Source organism: Leptonotus elevatus, chromosome 7 (genome assembly GCF_054856555.1).
Source record: "Leptonotus elevatus isolate MCC_2025b chromosome 7, RoL_Lele_1.0, whole genome shotgun sequence".
NCBI lineage: Eukaryota > Metazoa > Chordata > Actinopteri > Syngnathiformes > Syngnathidae > Leptonotus > Leptonotus elevatus.
Window position 1 is genome coordinate 2,677,025 of NC_141245.1, and position 21,000 is coordinate 2,698,024.

At 38.4% G+C, this 21,000-nt stretch overlaps 1 protein-coding gene across 1 annotated transcript; it reads right to left on the reverse strand.

The window, feature by feature from the left end:
* Positions 1-94: 94 nt before the first annotated feature.
* On the reverse strand, positions 95-19,713 carry kcnj13 (potassium inwardly rectifying channel subfamily J member 13). The gene is made up of 3 exons (XM_086080629.1): positions 19,474-19,713; positions 7,524-8,051; positions 95-4,272 (listed from the first exon to the last, which is right to left on the reverse strand). Exons 2-3 carry the CDS (start codon positions 8,038-8,040, stop codon positions 3,698-3,700), a joined length of 1,092 nt encoding a protein of 363 aa, XP_085936755.1. The 5' UTR covers positions 8,041-8,051; positions 19,474-19,713; the 3' UTR covers positions 95-3,697.
* Positions 19,714-21,000: the final 1,287 nt, after the last annotated feature.

Here is a 21,000-nt window from a genome sequence, read left to right on the forward strand (position 1 = left end):
GCAGCGTTGCTCCTCTGTGTACTTCACGCTATACATCACTTGAGACTTCATATTGAACAACGGAAGAATAAAAAAAAAGTCTCATCTACCAGGCTTGTTTAGAAAATATTTATTTCTCATAATGTACACTGTACAAAGGCACAAAAACGTGAGACACATCTCACCCATCATCACAATCATACGCATGTGAAGTGTTTCTTCCTAAAAATATTTGATTTAAAACTGAATGATTCTGTGAAATGATTCTCTATTGTACCAATGACAATACAAGCACCCATTTGTGTACTACAACAAATAGAAAAACATTTTGATAAATAAAATACATGATTCATATAATGATTTGTGCAATGATTTTTCAAAATTAAGAGGTTATCTACAAATCAGTCAATTGCCAGTTGCTTTGTTGAACATGTCATATGAAGGATAGTTTTCAAACCACAAATGTATTCATGAAACCCTTTTTGATCATAGCACTCTTAAACTCTTAATATTATTGCTGACTGACTACATTGAACCGAACTGCTACAATAACACAATCAGCTGTGTGTTCATTCAACCTTTGTGACAATTATATTGTGAGGTCTCAAGCACTGTTTGTTAAAGGAGATCACGTGTTTGTGTGTAAAAGAAAAAAAATCTTTCTTTTTCTTTATTTATGTGAGTAGTATAGATATTTAGTTTGGGTGAAGCAATGAGTGTTTTGCATGTATGTTGCATAGTTCTGAGTTTGGGGTTCGATCTGGCTTATTGACTATTGATATGTCGGCCTCTTGAGTGTCACTTATGATTATCACGTCATCACAAATCAGCAACTTGAATGCACTTCAAGGACGACAGTGCACCATTCCTTTCTGTCCCTTCTTTACATATCCTCTTCACACACTATTTATTCCTACTTTCAAATATTCTACTTGCTCAAATATGGCAAAAATAAAAATATTAATAAAACAAAAATGCAATGTCCTGCGATTGGCTGGCAACCAGTTCAGGGTGTACCCCGCCTACTGCCCGAAGCCAGCTGGGATAGGCTCCAGCGCCCCCCGCGACCCTTGTGAGGAAAAGCGGTTAAGAAAATGGATGGATGGAAAAATGCAATGTGAAAAAATGTAATGTCTTAATCAGCAAGTTCAGTTACAAATTCCATTCAGTCAACAATTTTGATTTTTGTGGCACATTAACAGTTGCTGACCATGTTAAACATTATATACTGATCATTTGAATATTTTCCGTTACCAATGTAGTCTGATAGTATTTGCTGACTTGATGGAATAACAATGGGACTGATGATTAAATCAAGACAATGTCACACTGTCATTTAAAGTAGTTCGAAGTGTGTCTTGAGCCTTTTTGCTAAGACACTCACCATAACTTCAGTTTCCATCAAAGGACACAGTTTGACTACTTGAAATATCTGAATAATGATTGAATATCTTCCACATATAATGACATTAACTAACTGAAAGCGCCGACTGTTTGGAAGGCACAAACAACACATTCAACAATGTAAAATGCTGTATTAAGGTTCTGCATGTGACTTGAGCGGGCTTGTATGGACACTAGTCTATAGTCAAAATGGAAGTGGATAATATTCAGTGCTGTTCAACCTGGTACATTTTTTCTTGATTTCTATTATGGGAGAGAAATGAATTGTTAACAAATTTTGTGTTAATCAACTTGTGTCTTCTACACACACGCACCGTGAAAAATTTGCAGTTAATCCCCTGACTTCCGATCAAAGTCAGCAAAAACCAGATTATTGGATGCCTATGTAAAATTGTGATTGATTAGTGGTTTGTATGGGCCATGTAAACCAGGGGTCACCAACTCAGGTCATCATGGACCGGAGTCCTGCATTTTTTAAGCGGTTCCTCCTCCAACACACCTGATTCAAATTATCAGAAACTGATCATTTGATTGAGGTGTGTTGGAGGATGGAAACATCAAAAACATCCTCTGGTTTCTTGATGTCTCCCTAATCCTGAATTCAGATGTATCTGGGGTTGGTGAAAGATTCTGGATTTGTAACTCTGTGGGTGGAGGGTGGTGCCTGGTTGGTGTTGGATTTAACTTTGCGTAATCTTTCCTTCCTTTGATCCATCCTCTGGTCTCTTGGCAACTTCATGACAACTGGCGGGACTCTGAAGTATCTGGTTAAGGTGAAGGGTCTTGGATTTTTTTTTTTTTTGAGAGCTCAGTATTATTCATTCGGCAGCCTTCCTAAGTCAACATGTTATCATCATCGCTCTTCTTTTTTTTTTGCGTGCATGCGTGTGCGGTTGTGCTTTGTACTCACCTAAAACCTTTGAAAAATCCCAAACCCTTCACCTTAACCGGATACTTCAGAATAGAGCTATGCAATTAATCGAAATTCAATTACGATTTCGATGATTAGCCTCTACGATTACAAAATTGGCATAATCGTATAAAAACGATTATTAATGCTATGGCCGTCATTTCTGCCTCGGATACCCGCTGAGATAATCGTAGTCAAGCTAACGGCAGTATGCATGACAGTACACGGGGCTAACCCAATTTCAAAATAAACCTTACCTTACCAAGTAGTATATGTAGATCAATGCATAGTAGCGCTTTTATTTTGAAGTTGTTTCTGGAAGTGTGTCGTCGTGGTATAACGTTCAAGCTCCAGTTAAGAGCGCTGAGACATAATTATGCTGACATTGTATTGTACGGCACCTGTTGCCAGTGTTTAGCGGTGACTGCTAGCTAACAGCAAGCTACCAGCAGCAAGCTAGCTTGGTCCAAAAGGAACTTACGTAATTATAGTTTCAAATAATTTTATTCGTCTTAATATTTTAAAATGTTTAAATTAAGAATCATTTGAATAATCGTGATTTCAATTATTACCAAAATAATTGTGATTATTATTTTTTCCATAAACAAGCAGCCCAACTTCAGAGTCCCGCCAGAGTTGTCAATTTATCAGGAGACCAGAGGAAGGATCAAAGTGTTTGGGGGTTTGTTTAGGTGAACAGGTTTCAGGTGAATTAAAAAATACAAAAAAAGAGTGATTATGATGACATTTTGACTCGGGAAGACTGCCGGATGAATAATACTGAGCTCTCAGAGAAAAAAAGGAAACATCCAAAACATGCAGGCTAGGGGCCCTCAAGGGCCGTAGTTAGTGACCCCTGATGTGAACTGTACCAGAAAGCTCCAGAGAGCAGTAACAAAAATAAAACACATTACAGTACTATATCTTAATCTTAATCCATGGCAGCATAGTGGTTTAGTGGAAAGCACGTCTTTCTCACAGTTGAGAGGTACTGAGTTTGAATCTTGGCTCGGAGTGGGTTTTCACCAGGTTGCCCATTAAGATGAGTATGAATGGTTTCTTGTTTATATGTACCCCACAATTAGTTCACTGGCCAGTACAGCATATGGTGGTGGACCCTGCCTCAAGTTCACACATGACCCTAATGAGGAAAAGCAGTAGAGAAAGTGGATTGATGGATTTTAATAAGAAGTGGGCCTGTTGGAATTAGAAATTAGATCCCCATTGGGATCATTCCTTGGGAACAGATTAAAAGGTGAACAATGACTTAAGGTTTTTAATTAAGGTTAACAACAACAACTCAACACATACTTTAATTTCCCCAAATCATCCTCATTCCACCTGACAAAATACAATTTCTGCTCCACAACTGTACCTCATGACCTGCCCTTTGTCCCAGTAGCCTTACTCCATCCTGTCGCTACCATCACCGTTGATCTGCACAACACAGTCCTTGTCCAAAGGGTCCTTGGAATGCATCGTGTCAAAGTGATGGTTGCTCACCACGTACCTCCCGCAGGCATCCAGGCCCAAGGCGGGCACAAAGCAACGATCAAACTGGATCTCCTGGCACAGGTAGGAGGTCCTCTTCTGGCAGGTGTCCCCCGTTCCCTCCTGCGAGGCTGACAGAAACACCACCAGCTCAAAGTGGTTTGGTGTGCCTTCACGCAGGGCGGGGTAGAGGGGGCTGCGGCGGTCCAGGGGATGGTAAAAGGTGAGTGGGAAGATGAAGAAGGGGCAGGGATGCTGGCCCAGATGATCCACGTAGAAGTCCAGAGAGGTTTGGTGCAGGGGTTGGCCTTCGTGCTCCTCATACAGGACGGCACTCACCTTCACGTCCACCAGAGGGCGCCGCAGCAGGTTTGTGGCTCTCAGCATGAGGCAGGTTTGGCCCTGGTGCTGGCCCACCACGCCCTGGTGGCTAAACTGGATGGCTGTGGCTCGCTTCTGAGGACAAGAGATCTTGGCCACAAATGCACCTGGTAGACAATTGACAATTTGTAAATGACGTTCCTCATTCCAATTTGTCTCGTGTATGTTTTTGCTTTGGTGAGTCATTGTGTGCTTCATCGCTTATTATCAAAGTCTGCGAGCGACTCAGCATTGCACTGTCTCCACCATTCAAATTAAGACCAAGATTTTAATTAACTTTTAATTTTATTAAAACAATCACAACTTTAAATGTGCCATACTCCTGAAGAGAGGTATGGCAGAGATTGTAAATGACCCCCCCCAGAAAAAAACAAGTACAATTTGTACATTTTTCTTGTCCATGGATACACGCAGCCTTTAAATATAGCTACTTTTTTAAAATGTTGTTTTGAATTTAGTTTTTTTAATTCAGTTATTTTTTTAGAGTATTTTTTGTTAGTTTTTATTGGTTTTTAAAATGCTTCGTTTCAGTTTAGTTATTACAAAAACAAAATGTAATGAATCATTTTAGTTAGCCTTTATTAGTTTATATTTTTCAAATGCTTTGTATTAGTTTGTATTTGTATTTAATTATTAGCAGTTTTGGGTCATTCCAGAATTTGAGCACATTTGACATCCCACCCATCAAATTTTAAATAATCCACATACAAAATACTAAAACATGCAGTTTATGAGTAAATTTACTTGTCCTGAGACCAAATCTTAAATTAAAAAAAAACACACAAAAGGATGCTGTTTTAGAAATACCAAATAAGTCTGGAGTACCCCCTAAATTGCTTTCATCTCTTGTCTCAAACACCCTACTGACCGAATAGTCTCAAATAAAATGGTTAAAATGAAATTTAAATGACTTTTTTTTGTGCATTGTTTCATTGTTGTCTCGTAACGGTGGGAACATTTGCTTTAATAAACACAATATTTCAAATAATTATTGTTCATGGAACGTGTGTCCCACAACTTGCACACAACCCTGTTACCATAAGCGTTTTAGCATGGTAGAAGAAGAAAGCAGTGCATCACATGATATGCTGGACTTTATGGAGGACCAAAACCGCCCAAATTAAAAATGAATAAATAAATGTCTAAAAGTGAAAATAAAAATGGATATAAAAAAAAAGAATTCCAAAATTAAATACAAAAAATAAATAATACATGGAAATAAAAACAACTCTATAGAGAGAGAGAGAGAGAGAGAGAGAGAGAGAGAGAGAGAGAGAGAGAGAGAGAGAGAGAGAGAGAGAGAAAGAAGTGTGTGTGTGTGTGTTGTAACGAACTAAGTGGTTGTGTGTGTTCTGGGTTGCCTTAATGTTGAGCACTATTATGTCTGACTGTTAGTGAGCGCAACACAGGTCTCGCAGGAGGGAGGGGATGAGACGTGTGGTTTGGTTGCGTGTGTTTTTTTTTTTCTGCTAGCCTCGTGAGTTGTTGTACTCTGACGTCAGCTACGGCTAACAGTGGCGTTTTGTTGAGAGGAATAAACGGGTGATATCCCAATCAACATCTATATAAAACGAAATTAAATAAAATATATAAAAAGAAATGTCGAAATAAATACAAAACTAAATGTATATATATAATTAAATATCAATCAATAAATAAAAACATTTATTTCATGCTGCAGACGCTCTGTCAGGTCGAAATTTTATTCAAATGTGGGGGCGTTCCTAAGCCTGTTGTGGGTTGGGCTCTGCTGTTGCAAACTGCCTAGAGTGAGTGGGTCAGCGAACAAGGAAGTCTGGCCGCGGTCGCCGGCTTGCATGGAAAGCTCCAGTAATGGACGACTATCTTGTCCACTGTCACCACAACTTGGAACTTGACTTGCTGGACAACAAGTCGTGGTGACAGTGGACAAGATACTCGTCCATTGTTGGAGCTCTCCATGCAAGCTGGGGAGACTTCCTTGTTCGCCGACCCGCTCACTCGATCATGGGTTAGATACACGGACTTCTGACTTCCGGTTTTACACAGCGCCGTTTCCGGCCATTGCTGGCCGCGTTCCAACACTCGCACCCCCACCCCTGCGCCACCCAACCGCGCGCTCCCGCTCATTGGCTGAAATGCTTCGGACACTGAGACAGACACTACACGCCTTGCAGCTGTCGATGGGAACACACAACCGAGGCGCACAAAGGCGGAAGCGCAAGTACTGGAACGCGGCCCACACGTCGCAAACCGGAAACGGAAACAAAGTTGATGGGTGAAAACCCGGAAGTCGGAAGTCCTGCCTCCTCCATGGCATATAGTCCATTGAAAGGCAGCTTGAACTTTGTAAGAGCGGAGCCCAACCCACGACATGCTTAGGACCGCCCCCTTATTTGAATAACATTTCGACCTGGCAAAGCGTCTGCAGCACGAAATAAATAAAAGTGAGAGCAGAGCATTTTTATTTATTGATTGATATTTAATTCTATTTATATATTTATTTTTTACGGAGCCCCTGAAGTGACATGGCAGAATTAAAACAACAATTTTTTTTAAAATAATAAGCATATTAAAAAATAAAAAATTCTCCAATGTCACTTTAGGGGCTCTGTAAAAAATAAATATATAAAGTGAGAATTCTCACTTTAAAGTGAGAATTCTAAATTTAAAGTGAGAATTCTGAGAATAAAGTCAGAATCCTGCCAAACTTTTTTTTCTCTCTCTTCACTGGCCTTAACCCTGTTCCGTATGAATGTCCTCCAATTCTGTAATGACCTTTAAAGTATTAGTTTAGGGACATGACAGTTACACAGGGGTCAGGTAACGACCAATCACGGCTCATCTTAAAAAAAAAAAGGTGAACCATGATTGATTGCTACTTAGTGATGGACAAACGAAGCTTCATGAAGCACTTGATATTTTTTGACTCCTCTAGATTGCACTGTTGGTTTTAAAATGCAGTGGCAATTTCTCCATTGCACTAGACTTAATCTTTAAATCAAGAGCACCATTTAGAGGAGTAAAAAAAGATCACAAATGCTTCATGAAGCTTCATCTTCCAATCACTATTGTTACCTGAGCCCTGAGCAACTGTGATGTAATTTTAAGTCGACAGCAAGTGGCAAAATGGCCGCCCCCATGTGATGGATAAAAACGGGTGGATTTTGCTGCTTAAACTCATATTACACAAACACAATATTAATCAGAATATCGTAATACTAGTGGGGTTGCATAGAACATATTGTCAAGAAAATTTTTGGGTTGACTTTGTCTTTAACTGTAATAACTTTGCCTCAGACGCATTCAATCCTATTTAATTCCAAATGTATCTTGAGTTGAATGTTGGTCAAAAGAAAGGTTGAGGAAATAAGAGCACCTGTGATGAATGCTTCAAGCATGAGCCCCAGCAGCATCTGCACAGCCAGCAGTGCTATGGCACTCGGACAGTCCCCACTGGGGAACATGGTGCCGTAGCCGATGGTGAGCTGCGTCTCCAGGGAAAACGAGAAGGCGGCGGTGAAGCTGGTGATGTGCTTGACACAAACCACATGGCCCTGCGGGGGGGCGTCGTGATCCAGTACGTCTAGGTCTCCGTTGATGTGGGCCAGCAAATACCAAAGACAGGCGAACAGCAGCCAGTGGGCCACAAAGGATGCGCAGAAGGCCAAGAGGACCCATCTCCAGCGCAGACCCACTAACTGTCCCCACATGTCATGCAGGGCTAACAGCCAGGCCCTACTCGACGCTCCCAGCCACGATCCGGAGGGGCACAGCGGGGGGCGAAGGGTGCAGTGTCCGTCTTTGGTGACCAGACGGTGCCGCTTTGGCGACGACAGAAGAGGGGAGGAGGACACCTTGCCATCCGCAACGCTGGTATTGGATTTGCTTGTCATCTTTACAGATCCTGGAATAAATCAAACAACATTAAGTTTGTGATCAACGCTGAAATTAAATAAGTTCAACATCAAATGTTCCCATAGGATGTGCTCTGTGCACATAGCAAGGATATTATTTGTATTGTGGAATTGCGGTAAATGATGACACAAGGACGTGAAGGAAAGTCATGTCTCTTTAGTCTCCACGCCAAAAACTGACTCTTTACTCAGCAAGCAACAAGCAACTGCCCTTCTTCCCTTTGATCTTTCTTCTCCCTTTGATACGTCATTCTTCCACCCATGGCTTAAAAGGAACCACAACTGTAATGACAAGTTTGCTCTGTATTATTTATTTGGTTGTTACTAACATAACAATGAGATTAATTTTTCAAAAATCATTTCCAGTTAAATACATTTTGTAGAAACTTTATTTGGAGGTATGCGGCATTGTGTAGTGACATAGAATGGCGGCTCTCTGCCGAGCAATGTGAAATGCCTATAAAGAAAGCAAGGTAAGTCTCTGTAGCATTCCTAAAGAAACAACATGCTATCGGGAGAGTCACCCTCCCACACGCCGTGCTCTCATTCACTAGACGCATTCAAGAGTTTTGATCGTCCCTTTAGGAAAGCAACGAGGCTTACCTTGCTTTCTTGATAGGCGTTTCACATTGCTCGGCAGAGAGCCAGCCGCCATTCTATGTCACTACGCACTGAATGCATTGCGACGTAAATAACAATCGGAGTACGTCCAAATAAGGTTTCTACAAAATTGATTAAACTGGAAATGAAGAAAATTTGATTAAACTGGAAATGAAGATGATTTTTGAAAAAAGATTTTTGAAAAAAGATTTTTCAAAAATTATTTAAAAAAAATCTTTTTTAAAAAATATTTTTTCAAAAATATTTTCTCAAAAATCTTTTTTCAAAAATGAATATGTTATGTTATGTTATGTTATTTTAGTAGCAGCCAAATAAATAATGTTGAGCAAACTTGTCATAACAATCCAGGTGCCTTTTAAAGGTTTAGGTCCCTGCTGAATCCTTTGTGGGTCAACACAGTATGATTTTCCACTGGGGTTAGGTTTCCAAAAAATACCCACAATAAATGAAATCCACGAAGTAGTTAGCTTTATGCTTTACATTTATTTTAAATGTTTTAAGGATCCAAGGCCTAGATACACCAATCCGACGTCGGGAATTGAACAGCATTGGGCTGTCTGACCAGTTTACTATCGTAAAGCCGGATCAAGTTGGAATACGTCAGGGGGGCGTTTCCAGCAAATTCGACATGACATTTGATCACTGTGATTGGCTGTTAGCTAGTGGATCAGCGCACGGGGCAAGAAGAGGAAGTGACGAACGCGGATAAACAGTACTGATGAAAAGCCTGGACCATTTTTTCCCCGCTCATATTGCGCATCGTCACCCTGCTGTACATTTAAACGTACATTGTCTGTCTGGACAGAAGCTCGGGAAGATGACTTTGTCTCTTTGGTTCAAGAGAGACCAGCATTGTATGATATTGAAAAGGTATGTCGACAAAGGTATGAAAGCCAAACTATGGCACGCGACTGGATATAGAAGGTAGGATTTACTTTTATATACAATACTTTGCAAAAAGCCGGAGGTTTTCATTCACGTGGGAGGACATCGTGAGAGAAAAGTAACCGGTATGCATTGTTTACGTTTTTATATCCCGCCCCCGTAAAGAAGTTTCTGGTTGCCTTTAGGAATAATGACTACTGCCGCCAATGTTATGGAGGGGAATTACTTCTTGCGCATGCGCTGAAGGTATGTAATAGTTGGGGTCGTTGCGGTGTGTATTTACATTATTTTTGTATGCGACGTACCAACTTCTGGGCCGACACCACAGGTGGTAGGCGTCAGTCACATTTGGCCGACGTTGGATTGGTGTATCTAGGCCTTAAAACCCCTCACTACACAGTTCATATACTTTTCTCATTGAGGTATTTGCATTTTCTCACATTTCTCGTTTAAACATTCTCAATGTTCAAACCTTCATAATTTTTTTAGAAAATAGGTACATTACTACATGCAAAACTGTACACAAAAACAGCAAGGCCGCAAAAAGTGAATCACATTATAGTGAGGGAACACAATATTGGGTCTCATTTTGTTTACTGTACTTCTCAAAAATTCTAGAACAAATATTTTCATATAGACTAAATAATTTTATTGAGAAACATAAGCTTTTGAGCGAAAATCAATATGGGGTTAGAGAAAAACGGACCACCTCAATGGCAGTCATGGAACTCGTAGAAACAATATCTACCAACATAGATAATAAAAAAAAATACTGTTGGGATTTTTATAGATCTAAAAAAAACATTTGATACTATAGATTATTCTATATTAATGAATTAATTAGAAAGGTATGGCATAAGAGGTTTAGCATATAAATGGATGAAAAGTTATTTGGACAATAGATATCAGTACTTGCAGTTTAACAATATACAATCAAAACACTTCAAGATTAATCATGGAGTTCCCCAAGGGTCTGTGCTAGGCTATTCATATTGTATATAAATGATATATGTTGTGATTCAGAAGTGTTTTATTTGCTGATGAAATTTTAAGACTTAAAATAGCACAAAAAGCACATAACTATCTACTCTGCTCAGAAGCTGTTTAAAATTAGAGAGTCCTTATAAGGGGTAAAAGTGCCTACAAAAAAATGAAGAACAAATATTAAGCAAAGGTGTGTGTTTTTTTAACTGACTTGAATAGATGTGAGTCACTTTCTGAGTAAAAAAAAAGAAGAAGCCTACAAAAAAATCAAGAACAAATATTAAGCAAAGGTGTGTGTTTTTTTAACTGACTTGAATAGATGTGAGTCACTTTCTGAGTAAAAAAAAAAGAAGTTCAAAAGCAAAGTTTAAGAAAATTACTTAAATCAGACATGAGCTGGTAAAATTGCAGAGATGTAATTTTTTCAGTATGAGTGTAATGAACATTGTATATGTGAGTATGAGGATATGATTCATAAATGTATTATGGTATATGCCTATGAATTTCATGTACATATGCTACTGGCAAATGTACGCACGTCAAAGTAGACTTGTATACATGAGCAGACTTGTATACGTTTGTTTCTTTCATTGAAATATATTAACCTGTCATTGCATCAATAATGAAATAAGTCAAAACGTATAAAGAATAAGGAGTAGGACTAAATACGTTTTCTTCCTACTTCCTTTTGAACATGTAAACCGTGACTACCCAGATAGCACAAGATGTCAAATCAACATTGAATTAGGGTTAAGAAGGTTGATTTTTGGTTACGGTTGAAGAGTGATTCAATCAACATTGATTCAACAAAATTATGTCAACATTGAAGTTTGTGTTTAAAAGATGACATTGCATCTACATTGTATTTTGGTTGAATTAAAACATTTGAAAGGTCAATGTTTAATTAACGTTGAATCTATGTTTGCCTTTCTCCTTTTTCTCCTTCAGCGGAGAAAGGGATTAGGGGGGGCGGGGGGGTATTCTGTGGACAGGCCTGCTATAATCATACACATAAATATTGCATAATTGCAATTTTATATGATTGCAATTCCTTTTGTTTCAAGCAGGACAATTTCTTATTATTTGAGGGACGCTGAATCCAATGAACGTGAGAGTCCTTAAAAATCAATAAACTACTCTTTTCTTTAAAAGCGTATTTCTTTCTGAATGTTTGAAGGACACTGAATCCATTAAACTTGGTCCTCTGCCTCTACGACACTTCAAAGTTGTGATCTTTCCGAAAGAGACATCATTTTCAATCGCTCTCTCTCTCTCTCTCTCTCTCTCTCTCTCTCTCTCTCTCTCTCTCTCTCTCTCTCTCTCTCTCTCTCTCTCTCTCTCTCTCTCTCTCTCTCTCTCTCTCTCTCTCTCTCTCTCTCTCTCTGTTAAGCCCGCCAAGACAAAAGTACATATTTGTATCATTTCTGTGTGACACTCCTACGCAAAGTTCTCACTCTTTAGACTAACCCAAATTCATACTTCAATGCTTAATAATTCAAAACATGTGGGGAGTTAAGGACACATATTTTAGAATGTTATACAGCTTGCTGAGACGAACAAGTGAATATATGGATCATCTCTATGCGACACTCCTAGGCAAAGTCCTCCACTTTCACATTGTCATTTGAAAGGCTCATATAATGTACGTAACTGTATCCGTATTCAACGTTAAGCATAAATGAGCCTTTGTCTGGTCTATTCCAAATAAGTATTTGCTCACTAATAAGGTGAAGGAAGTGACTGTAATATTAAACAAATATTATTATTATGCATGTAGATTCTAGGGAGCCACTGTGGCTGACTGGTTAGCACGTCCGCCTCCCAGTGCAGCGAACGTGAGCTCAAGTCCAGGCTTCGGCCTTCCTGGGTGGGCTTTGCATGTTCTCCCCGTGCTTGCGTGGGTTTTCTCCGGGTACTCCGGTTTCCTCCCACATTCCAAAGACATGCATGGCAGGTTAATTGTACACTCCAAATTGTCCATAGGTGTGATTGTGATTGTGAGTGTGGATAGTTGTTGGTCTCTGTTCCCTGCGATTGGCTGGCAACCAGTTCAGGGTGTACCCCGCCTACTACCTGTAGACTGCTGGGATAGGCTCCAGCGCCCCCTGCAACCCTTGTGAGGACAAGCGGTTAAAAAAACAGATGGATGTAGATTCTAATTTAGATGATGGTTGAATCAACATTGATATTGTGTGATTTATGGTTGAAAAGCAAACGTTGACTCAATACTTTATCAACCTTGTGCTTTCTATATAGTTTAAACTTTAGAATTCAATGTAAAATCAACCAAAATATGCATGTAGATTCGGATTTAGATGGTGGTTGAACCAACATTGATATTGTGTGATTTATGGTTGATAAGCAAACATTTTATCAACCTTGCGCTTTCTGTATAATTTAAACTTCAGATCTCAACGTAGATTCAATACTTAAGCTGAACTATGATTCAACATTGATTCAACCACATTTTGCTATCTGGGTAATGATTACTGTATAAGGTTTTTCTTCTTTTAAATCTTTTATTTTTCTGCTACTTGTTTATACGTTCAATAAACAAACATTTCATTAAACACTGCTCAAGTTACAGTATAGAGTTAATTATTTCATAATGTACATGTCACATGTGTCTTCCTCCCGCAGTGTGTACATGAACTCTGACAGCCAGATGTATGTATTGTGCGACTGGCAGAGAGTTGGAGTCTTGTCCTCTCCAGAGTTTCTATTTCTATGTCAATATTATTGCCAGGTGATTAGAGCAGTTCCCAGCTGGAAATCTGTCTGAGGAACACAGCAACATGCAGAGTAGGAATGTGACCTTCATCTGCAGGGAGCTCCAAACTTACCACACTGCACTGCTCCACACTCATCTTGTTAGCTAGCTCGTATTCACTTTCAATGGGATTTTACAGGAGTCCAAACTGCTCTGTGAAAATTTGCTTTCACATTGGATATCTTTTGAATGGCAGCAAAATGAAAAAGTTGGGTAATTTTTTTGTAATATTGAAGTTCAGAGGTCACCTTGCCTAATTTGGTGTCAAGAGTACCAGTAAAATTGTGGCATAGTGAAATTGATATAAATAACAAGAAGAACGAAGAGGAATTCAACCCAAAGATTTTCTTTACAATAATATGTTGTATGTGCCCCCACTAGTCTAACCACGACATTCTAATTAATATTGTTCATGGAATATGAGTTAAGCAGCAAAAGCCATGTTTTTATCCATCTTAGTGGGTGGCCATTTTGCCACTTGCTGTCAACTGAAGATGACATCACAATTTCTCAAGGCTCAGATAACAACCAATCATGGCTCAGTTTCAGAAAACAGGTGAGCTGTAAGTGGTCATTAGCTGACCCCTGAGCAACTGTGATGTCATCTTCAGTTGACAGCAAGCGGCAAAATGGCCGTCCCTTGGATTTTTCTGCGTAACGGTACTCTGATAAATATTGTGTTTGTGGAATATGAATTCCACAAACACAATATTTATCAGAATACTGCGTTTTGACCAGTGGGGCTGCATCGAACACATTATTCAAAGTTTTGTTGTTGTTGTTGACTTCCTCTTTAAAACCAATACAAGTAAATTAGGAAAATATTTTTTATTTTGCAAAAGAGTGTCATATTTCTTAGGAAAAGCGTTCCTGGTCATATCCTCTAGAGGGTGCAAAAATTGGAGGTGAATTTCAATTTAAAAGTTATTACTATTATCTTTTAAAATTGAAAAGTTAACAGAGATTCAAATGTAAACCAATGCCCAATTCAGATGACTACACATGATAATACCAAATAAGCACTTCCTCTGTGGGGGAAGCGGTGAATTGATTGATGTGACCCCCAGAGAACTGTGTAAGCATGACAAACACAGAAAAGAAAAAACAGTCCGATCTCGAGTCACTACAGAATTGTATTTATTTTTTTGCTTCAAATTAATCCTCATAGCCAGATTGAGCCCACCAACAGGCCCCTTTGGTTACAATCAAACCATACATTACTAAACTTGAGTAAACACACTTGATCAGTCTCCAAAAGCTCATGTGCGTTTGAGCTCAGCTTTTGAGGACTATAAACAATATTAATGTATTCGTCATTTGAATAAATACATTCACAGTTAATGTGTTTAACAAACACAAACACAAAGCTAACTCATTTACCCCTTCAATTCATTGTATTTCAATATTGCTACTGAATAATGTGCGGTCTGACATTATGGGAAAAGCATCAGACAATACAGTAGTGTGTAAGGGGTCACATGTTAACCATGTGCGCCATAAGGCTTTATTATACTGTACTGGGCCAGTCTGTCGGAGCTATCTGAAATTGTGACCTTAGCAACATTCACAGCATTTCTAATGCATAGCTAGCATTGTTTACTATTCGTTTCCAATATGTAATTTCAAAGTGACATGGGAGTTTGAGTTGCTTGTATCTCTGGAGTGCCTGCACTCCCATTAAATGTGAAATTATATAAAAAGTTACATTTTGCCAAATTCCTAAAACTGTCTCTGTGAGCAAGCCTACACATCCGAATATAGCAGTTTCCCTTAAAATTAGACGTACAATATGCAAACAGTTAATGGCTATTTCTATTTTCATAGTTTCTTGTGCTTGATCGTAAAACGGCCACAAGAGGGCGGCAATACTCGTATCAGCTACCGTCGTGATTGGTATCGGTACTCTCCCATCCCTAGTAAAAAGACAAATTGGGTTTCTCAACCATTTTCATAGTACTTACAAAACCTTTACCACAGTTTTAAAGGTCAACAGCATCTAATTTGACTCCTCCTCCTACTCCATGTGTATAACTTTTAAAAGCTTCCCCTTTATTACTATTTGTACAGTATTTAAAAAAGGGCTTTCCAATTGTTTCAACCTGATTTGTTGTTCAATCTGAACCATTACATTTTATATGAAATAACAGGTGTAGGTTTATCAATTCAATGCATTGTTATTTTTATTTATATATATTTTTTATCAATTGTGTAGTTAAAACTTAATTAAAAAGAGTTTTTGGGCAATTCATGTAGGTGCAAAAGTAAGTGAACCCTGAGCTGCATTGCTTAAAACAAGCAGTCAAGTAAGATCAGGTAGGACAAATTGGTAGCTAAACTAACCACTGAAATAGACCAATGAAATGAGAGAGGTTTAGCGGAGAAATTGTGCATCACTGACTGAAACAGAGACAAAACTACATCTCAGGGGTCCTTGGGAAATGGGTAGTGACAGCACATCTGTCTGGGGAAAGCTATAAAGTCATCTAAAGAAAAATTGAGCATCATCATTCCACTGTGAAGCAGATCATCTGTATCTAGAGAACACTGAAAATTACTACAATCCTGCCTAGAAGTGGACGACCTTTTAAAATATCAGCAAGAACCACAAGAAAAATGACAATTCAGGTAAAAAGCCAACTCGAACATCACATCAAGGGATTTGCAGACCTCTTTTGCTGCATCGGCGACACGTGCATGCTTCAACAATCAGAAGAAAAGTAAATCGACATAATGTAAAATGTGTATATGGCATAATGAAGTGGCAGAGGAATTGAACATCTGCACACTTCTCTGACTGTCACATCAAGTTACATAAATGATCAGGGTTGGGGAATCCAGGTCCAGAAAGTAAAAACCCTGAAACTTTTTGGGTTTTCACCACAGGTGCTTCTATTCGTTTACCTGCCAGTTGAGGAGCACCTGTGGCTAAAGCCAATCTGTGACAGAGTTTTAACATTACTGACTTGGATTCCCCAACCCTGTAAATTATTTCACATGGTCACAGATGGAGTCGGTCCTAATCCGCACTTTTAGATGTTTCTAGAATGTTATAAAGATTGAAGATTCTCTGATTGAGAGTGGCAAACTATTCAGTGATATTTTGTTCAATACAGTCCACCTAAAAGTCAATTCAAAATTTTAATTTTCCTTTAAAGGGGAAGTCAACCCCCCAAATTTTTCTTGATAGTAACATGTTCTAAGCAGCCCCACTAGTCTAAATATGGTATTCTGATTAATCTGGCTTTAGTGGAATATGAGTTAAGCAGCAAAATCCAGCCGTTTTTATAAATATCAAAAGGCGGCCATTTTGCCACTTGCTGTCGAGTGAAAATTACATCTCAGTTGCTTAGGTCTCAGGTAACAACCAATCACAGCTCAACATCAGAAAACAGGCGAGCTGTGCTTGGTCATAACCGAGCCCTGAGCAACTGATGTAATCTTAAATCGACAGTAAGTGGCAAAATGGCTGCCCCCAGAGATGGGTAAAAACAGCTGAATTGTGCTTCATAACTCATATTCTACAAATGTAATATTAATCAGAATGTTATGTTTAGACTAGTGAGGTCACATACAACATATTATTGTCAATAAATGTTTACGGTTGGCTTCCCCTTTAAAGATGGCTCTGGTTTCATGTTACAAAACATGACATTGAAAACGTCATGGTTGTGCTAGTCCATGTAAAACTTTACATATCAAGCAAACAAGGTTCAATTGTTTTAAATTTGTTTAAACTGAAAAAGCTGTACTTTGAATGGATGTAGAACAACACCCAAGTACTGGAATTCACTAACAAGTTGTGGCTCCTCTGCTTTGTTTTGGGAGAATATAAATTCATGATGATGACGACGATGATGATGATTAGCTGTTTTCATACAGTTACTTATCAAGCAATTATTTGAGTTGTTGCTAGTGTGAGGATACTGACAGTTTCTTCCCCAAAAAATTGCCGGTGTAAAAACATTGCCATTTGCACACATTTGAATATGAATCCATCCATCCATTGTCTGAACCACTTATCCTCACGAGGGTTACGGGCTTTAATATTATCACAGATAATATAACACACAAAAAACACACAGCAGCAACACAGTTATTAAAAAAAAAAAAATCTAAACAGCACTTTGTTTTTGTCATGTGTAGTACCGAGAGTCTCCAATAGGAGCGCTATTATTTATGCTATTACTTGCTCAGTACCAGCAATGTATGTTAGAAGCTTGCCGTTCTGAAGTTTGTCCGAGTTTATTGTCAATCTATTGCCACCCTGCACGCTACAACAAATACAAGGGATGGCGAGATCTGGTCCTCGAGGGCCGGAGTCCTGCAGGTCTTGGATATTTCCCTTCTTCAACACAGATCAGTTCATCATTAAGCTCTGCATAAGCCTGATAACGATGCTGTTAATTGGAATCAGCTGCAGTTCGAGTAGGGAAACCTCTAAAACATGCAGGACTCCGACCCTCGAGGACCGCAATTTGTCATGCCTGCATTACAGTTTTCTCCAGGAAAAAAGAAATGGCTGAGCTAGTGGAATCGTGGGTCCACTATCCAAATTGAATATGGCGCAGTAAGTCCTGGCATATATTTGTTGATCAATGAATTGTTTGGTTCACATGAATAATAGCATTAGCAGTTTTTATCATCAGATTGATATGTTTGACAAACCTGGGGCCACCCTTTCAAGCTTCAGGCACAATTGAGTGCTTTATAGAAAATAATTGCAGACATTCTTTGTACCGTTTCAAAAAGTTTGAGTCATTTCCGCAGTTATCTTTAGCTTTTGAGGTTTTCAAGGAGCAGATACCAGGACCACTTCTGCTTCAGCAAATTACATGCCTTGACTAGTGGAAAGGTGACAAAAACGTTCATTTATTTTTGTATTCATCTTCTGTATGTTAAACTGTATGTAATAAGAAGGAATCTTTATGAGAGGAAAATCAGTTCACTGCATCGCAACATTGCACAAAAAGACTTGAGTTTTGAATGACTGGACTAAATTGCTTTTTATTTTTACATTCTATATTACTATATTCTATTTTATAGATTTTACATTTTGTCAGTTAGAAAATGTGACTCGTACTGAGAAAATGTACATGTACCTTTGTTATCTGGGCCATTTTGCTTTAGCATATTTGAGATCAGTAACGTTTTTTTTCCCACACAAAGAAAAATGAAGCCCTAGTATTGCAACTTGGTTACGATTAACATGGGCGATCATAAAATCCCTATCACAGCTGACTGAATGAGAGGTAGGTACATTCTCGGACTGGTCACCAGCCATCAATATGGAGTCTGTATATATCTGGAAGGTTGGGGGAAACTGCAGTACCCGCAAAAAAAACACTTGAGCACGGGGAGTGCCTGCAAACACGACTCATTTTTGGGCCATGAGAGCTAAAACTGATGAATAAAATCACAATTTTCTGTTTTTGTTGATATTTTTAATCTGCAGTATCTCCCTTTAATATGTAAACATGACCCAAGTGAAATTATACTATTAGATCTTTTAAAAATGGAATGCATCAGTGGCAGATGAAGCAAAAATTAGCTCTACGGGGCTAACTTAATGTGTCAAAATGTTTTTCACACATAGTCCACTCTAAATCAATACATAGTATATGAGATATTTGAAACATCTGTGAAAAACAAACATTCTACTTGTGATTTGTTCAAATGTCTGATGAAACCCACAAAAAATGTTGCGGTTTGTACAACATATGTGCAGTAAAAAGACCCTGAGGCTGGTAGAATACTCAGACATCTCTCTTTATTCCCTAATAATGGTGGTTAAATAAGACTTTGAGAATGTCAGCCATTTCTTTTATCTAGAGTCTAAATTTGTATAAAACGAGTAGAAAGAAATGTGACTGCCCATCTCACAAGGCTTCATGTCACATTCAGTCAACTGACAGAGCATGAATGAATTCGCATAGGCCCTTTGTGTCCATTTGTATTAAATGCGGTACTGTCAAACATGTACAAAAGACTCCATTTAATAAACAGTTGTGCTCTTACACAATATGTACGTACTGTCAAACAAACATGTTATACAGCTATACTCATAAAGTTTCAAGTCATGTTTCCTCAAATTGAGTAAACTGATCACATCACAACTCATTGTCCTGATATGACAGTCTATTCTATCTACTCACCTCAATCTGCAGTCAGGGTTACAGAGGGGCCCTCTGACCTTTTCACCTATCAGCTTGTCTTAAGTCTGCCAAGTGGTAAAAGCAGACGAAACCGATCGGAATGCTGCAAATAGTAGTTCCTTTGGCAGGACAGGGTATAAATCCCAGAGAAGTCTTGAGACAAACACCGTTTGTGTCACCACTCAGAGTTTTTTTTATTTTTTTGGTGCTGCAGCCGTAGTGAGCACGACGCTCTCTGCCCCGCCGATTTGCAACTTCCAGCTCCGGGCCGAGGATGATTCAATTGGTCACATTACTCTGCATGGAGCCTATTAGCGTTCCCGGAAGACAGACGACAGAGGATAGAGGGAGTGCATGGGGAAAGAACAACACCTTGTCACAGTTCATTCAAAAAGCAGCTTGTTGCTGGTTGGTGTCCCGCAGCTACTGCTATTTAAGACAAATAAATAATAATAATAATAATAAATATAATAATAATAATAATATTCTGAGATAAAAACGTGCAAATGTTCAACTTTATAAAATGGCAAATTTGCGAGAGAAAAAAAAACTTGTAAATTTGCTAGTTTATAAAGGGGCAAATTAGTGAGAAAAAAACTCAGAAACTTATGAGAAATACACGAGGCGTACTACTCGAATGTTTGTGCCAATACTTTTTTGGTCGGGTTTTCATAACGAGATAGTAATAGCTTTAGCACAGCTTAATCATATGATGTTAATTAAATTAAGCATTCACTCTTTTAAGCATTGGGTATGGGCAACGACAAAGACACCTCGCTTTGCGAAGGTTCACACCCTGAGGATCAAACATTTATGTTCATTTATTAAAATTGATATTTACTTGTACATTTATATTTCCAGAATTATTATTTACACATTCATACATTTTGGTATTTTTTTGTACAAGTATCTTAATTGATGTGTCAAATTTGCTGCTCTCCGTCATTCACTTGCATTTACCTATGGTATGCTAGCATCTGATTGGATAGTGAGGAAGTGTTGTCGCTCTTGCTGATATGCATGATGAGTAAAGTTTAAATTAAGAATTAATCTGTCTCCATCCTGTCTTTTCATTTTATAAACAATGTCTCATTGACCACCAATAAATCCTCACATTAGACTATAGCTACACTACGTGTATTTGTCTAAGTTTTTTTCTTGCAAATTTGCCTCTTTATAAACTCGCAAATTTGCACGTTTTTTTAAAGTGGCAAATTTGCACGTTTTTTCTCGGAATATTACCCTAATACGCAGTCGTAGGATGGGTCTGCATTCAGCATATGGAAGTATTTATTTGTACACATGAAAATCTTGGCTTTATGATATTTGAAGGTGTGGTTTATCGAAACATAAAATAGCAATAATAAATAAATAAATGAATAAATAAGAATGAAAGTATTTGTAGTTATGCAAAATTAAAACAATGCAAATCAAATATAAGATATATGGTGCAATGTTGTGTGTGTGGAATATATGCAGCCGTGCTGTACATACTCATGTGTATATATATATATACATATATATATA

What these genes read in the sequence shown, in the direction of transcription:
- kcnj13 (XM_086080629.1), bottom strand. Translation starts at nt 8,040, where the DNA reads ATGACAAGCAAATCCAATACCAGCGTTGCGGATGGCAAGGTGTCCTCC. An exon ending in GCTTGAAGCATTCATCACAG is followed by an intron (nt 4,273 to 7,523) that starts GTGCTCTTATTT and finishes ATTGTCTACCAG; the next exon opens with GTGCATTTGTGGCCAAGATC.